General features: G+C 43.5%; 1 protein-coding gene across 3 annotated transcripts in view; it reads left to right on the top strand.

Annotated features, from left to right (window-relative positions):
• Window positions 1–1,556, top strand: part of Fmo4 (flavin containing monooxygenase 4) — a 58,874-nt gene extending 57,318 nt beyond the window's left edge. For all 3 annotated transcript variants that reach the window (XM_023710274.1, XM_023710273.1, XM_004626913.2), the window contains one exon: window positions 937–1,556. In XM_023710274.1, the coding sequence (XP_023566042.1) occupies window positions 937–1,324 (388 nt within the window). In that variant the 3' untranslated portion in view covers window positions 1,325–1,556. The remainder of the gene's footprint in view (window positions 1–936) is intronic.
• The last annotated feature ends 329 nt before the right edge of the window (window positions 1,557–1,885 follow it).

Raw genomic sequence — 1,885 nt, 5'->3', positions numbered from 1 at the left:
CTGTAATCCTAGCACTGGGGAGGCTGAAAACAGGAGGATCACCAGGAGCCCAAACTGTGCAGTGATATCCTGTACCAAATACATTTAAAAAAAAAAAAAATCAAATGTCACCCTATGTGAGGCTTTTCTTGACAACATTTTAGAAAAGGGGAATGCCCCCCTAGTGACCCTCCTTTATAGCTCTCATAACACCTGATTTCCTGATCACATGATGGATCCACTTGGGTTTCTCCTAGTCTGTTGTTTCCCCCCATAGAGTATAAACTCTGACAGCAAGGATGACAGTGTATTGTTCACTGTTAGAACCTGGCATGTAGAATGGCCTGAAATGTTTGTTTGTTTGTTTATGGAATGACTTTAAGACACCAAGAAAATTCACTACAATATACAGTTGTGAATAAAGGCTTCATATAACCTGTGCCCCTATTTGTGCCAAGGTTGGACCTGCCAAGTGTGCATTATTTAACTCACAATTAACACCAGTTTCAAACTGCAGGTGTCCACATGAGCAGTGCCTTCTGATTTTGTCCATTCCTCAACAGCACCTGTATTTGGACTGATTAGATTTAATTTTCATATCAGATTGGAGAACTGAAACTTCTCTTCCAACCCTTCCTTTCATGAAATAATTACTCTCACATATACTCTCTATAGATGATTCCTTTTCTTTTTTGTTTTTTCTTTTTTCTTTTTTTTTGGTGGAACTAGGGATTGAACTCAGGCCCTTGTGCTTGCAGGGAAGCGCTTATTCCACTGAGCCATCTCCCCAGCCCCTCTTTTTTGTTTTTTCTTTGTAGCCCAAAAACACATTCCCAAACATAGCTTGATTGTGAAAATGAAGTAATAAAATCGGAGGGAAGGGTGGCTCTCCTAACTTGAGAAATGCAGGGCAGGAGGTGGTTGGTAATAATAGTCATCTGTTTCCTTTCCTCATAGGGGTGTGATTAAAGACACCAGTCAAGACAAACTCAACTACATCTGCTACATGGATGAGCTGGCTGCATGCATAGGCGCAAAGCCCAACATCCCATTTCTGTTCCTCAAGGATCCCAGACTAGCCTGGGAAGTGTTCTTTGGACCATGTACCCCTTACCAGTACCGCCTAGTGGGCCCTGGAAAATGGGATGGAGCCAGAAGCGCCATCCTGACCCAGTGGGACAGGACTATGAAACCTTTAAAAACTCGAGTTGTTGCTGATTCCTCCCAGCCCGCCTCCCTGTCACATTCTTTTAAAGTTTGGGGGGTGTCTATCCTAGTTGCCTCTCTTCTACTTATCTGTAAATCTTCACTTTTTAACTTTGTGCGAGGTAAACTCTTAAGATAGAATTGGCTGTATGATCCAGTCGGTTAACTTTCAAAATACAGGTAATGAATGCTCAGGTAAGGAGGTCTCCTGTGATTGTGTCTTCACATGTCTTCTAGGTTCTGCACCTCTTAGGGCACGAGAAGAAGCAGCCTGACTCCAAGGCAGTTTCATAAGGCAATGTAACTGATAGGTTATGGCCCTAGTAAGAATTGCTGAATTATGATGGTGGTCATCTAATATGGCTGAAGCCCTTAAAGCAACAGCTTATCTTCCCAGTGACCACCTCCCCACTTCTTCTCCAATTCAGCCCAGGATGCAGTTTCCTTTCACCTTTCCTGCCACCTCAGGGAAGACCCCAGTCAGCTCCTCAGGTCTATCTAAACTTCCCCCTCAAGCCCCACCCCTGGCAAAGGCCATCAAAGCCTCAGCCTCCTTTTGTTCCAATCCAGAGAATTCCTTATCTTCCCAAATTCTCTCTGTGTCCTCTGAGATAATGAAGTCCCTTTTCCTTTATAATAAAACCCCTTTCCCTTTTCCTTCTGCTTGTTTCTCTGCTGCGACACCATTAAAACCTATCAG

This window comes from Octodon degus, unplaced genomic scaffold (genome assembly GCF_000260255.1).
Source record: "Octodon degus isolate 3935 unplaced genomic scaffold, OctDeg1.0 scaffold00017, whole genome shotgun sequence".
In the NCBI taxonomy this organism is placed as follows: Eukaryota; Metazoa; Chordata; class Mammalia; order Rodentia; family Octodontidae; genus Octodon; species Octodon degus.
Note: the sequence above shows the minus strand (reverse complement) of the source record. Positions and strands in the feature narration are given on the sequence as shown.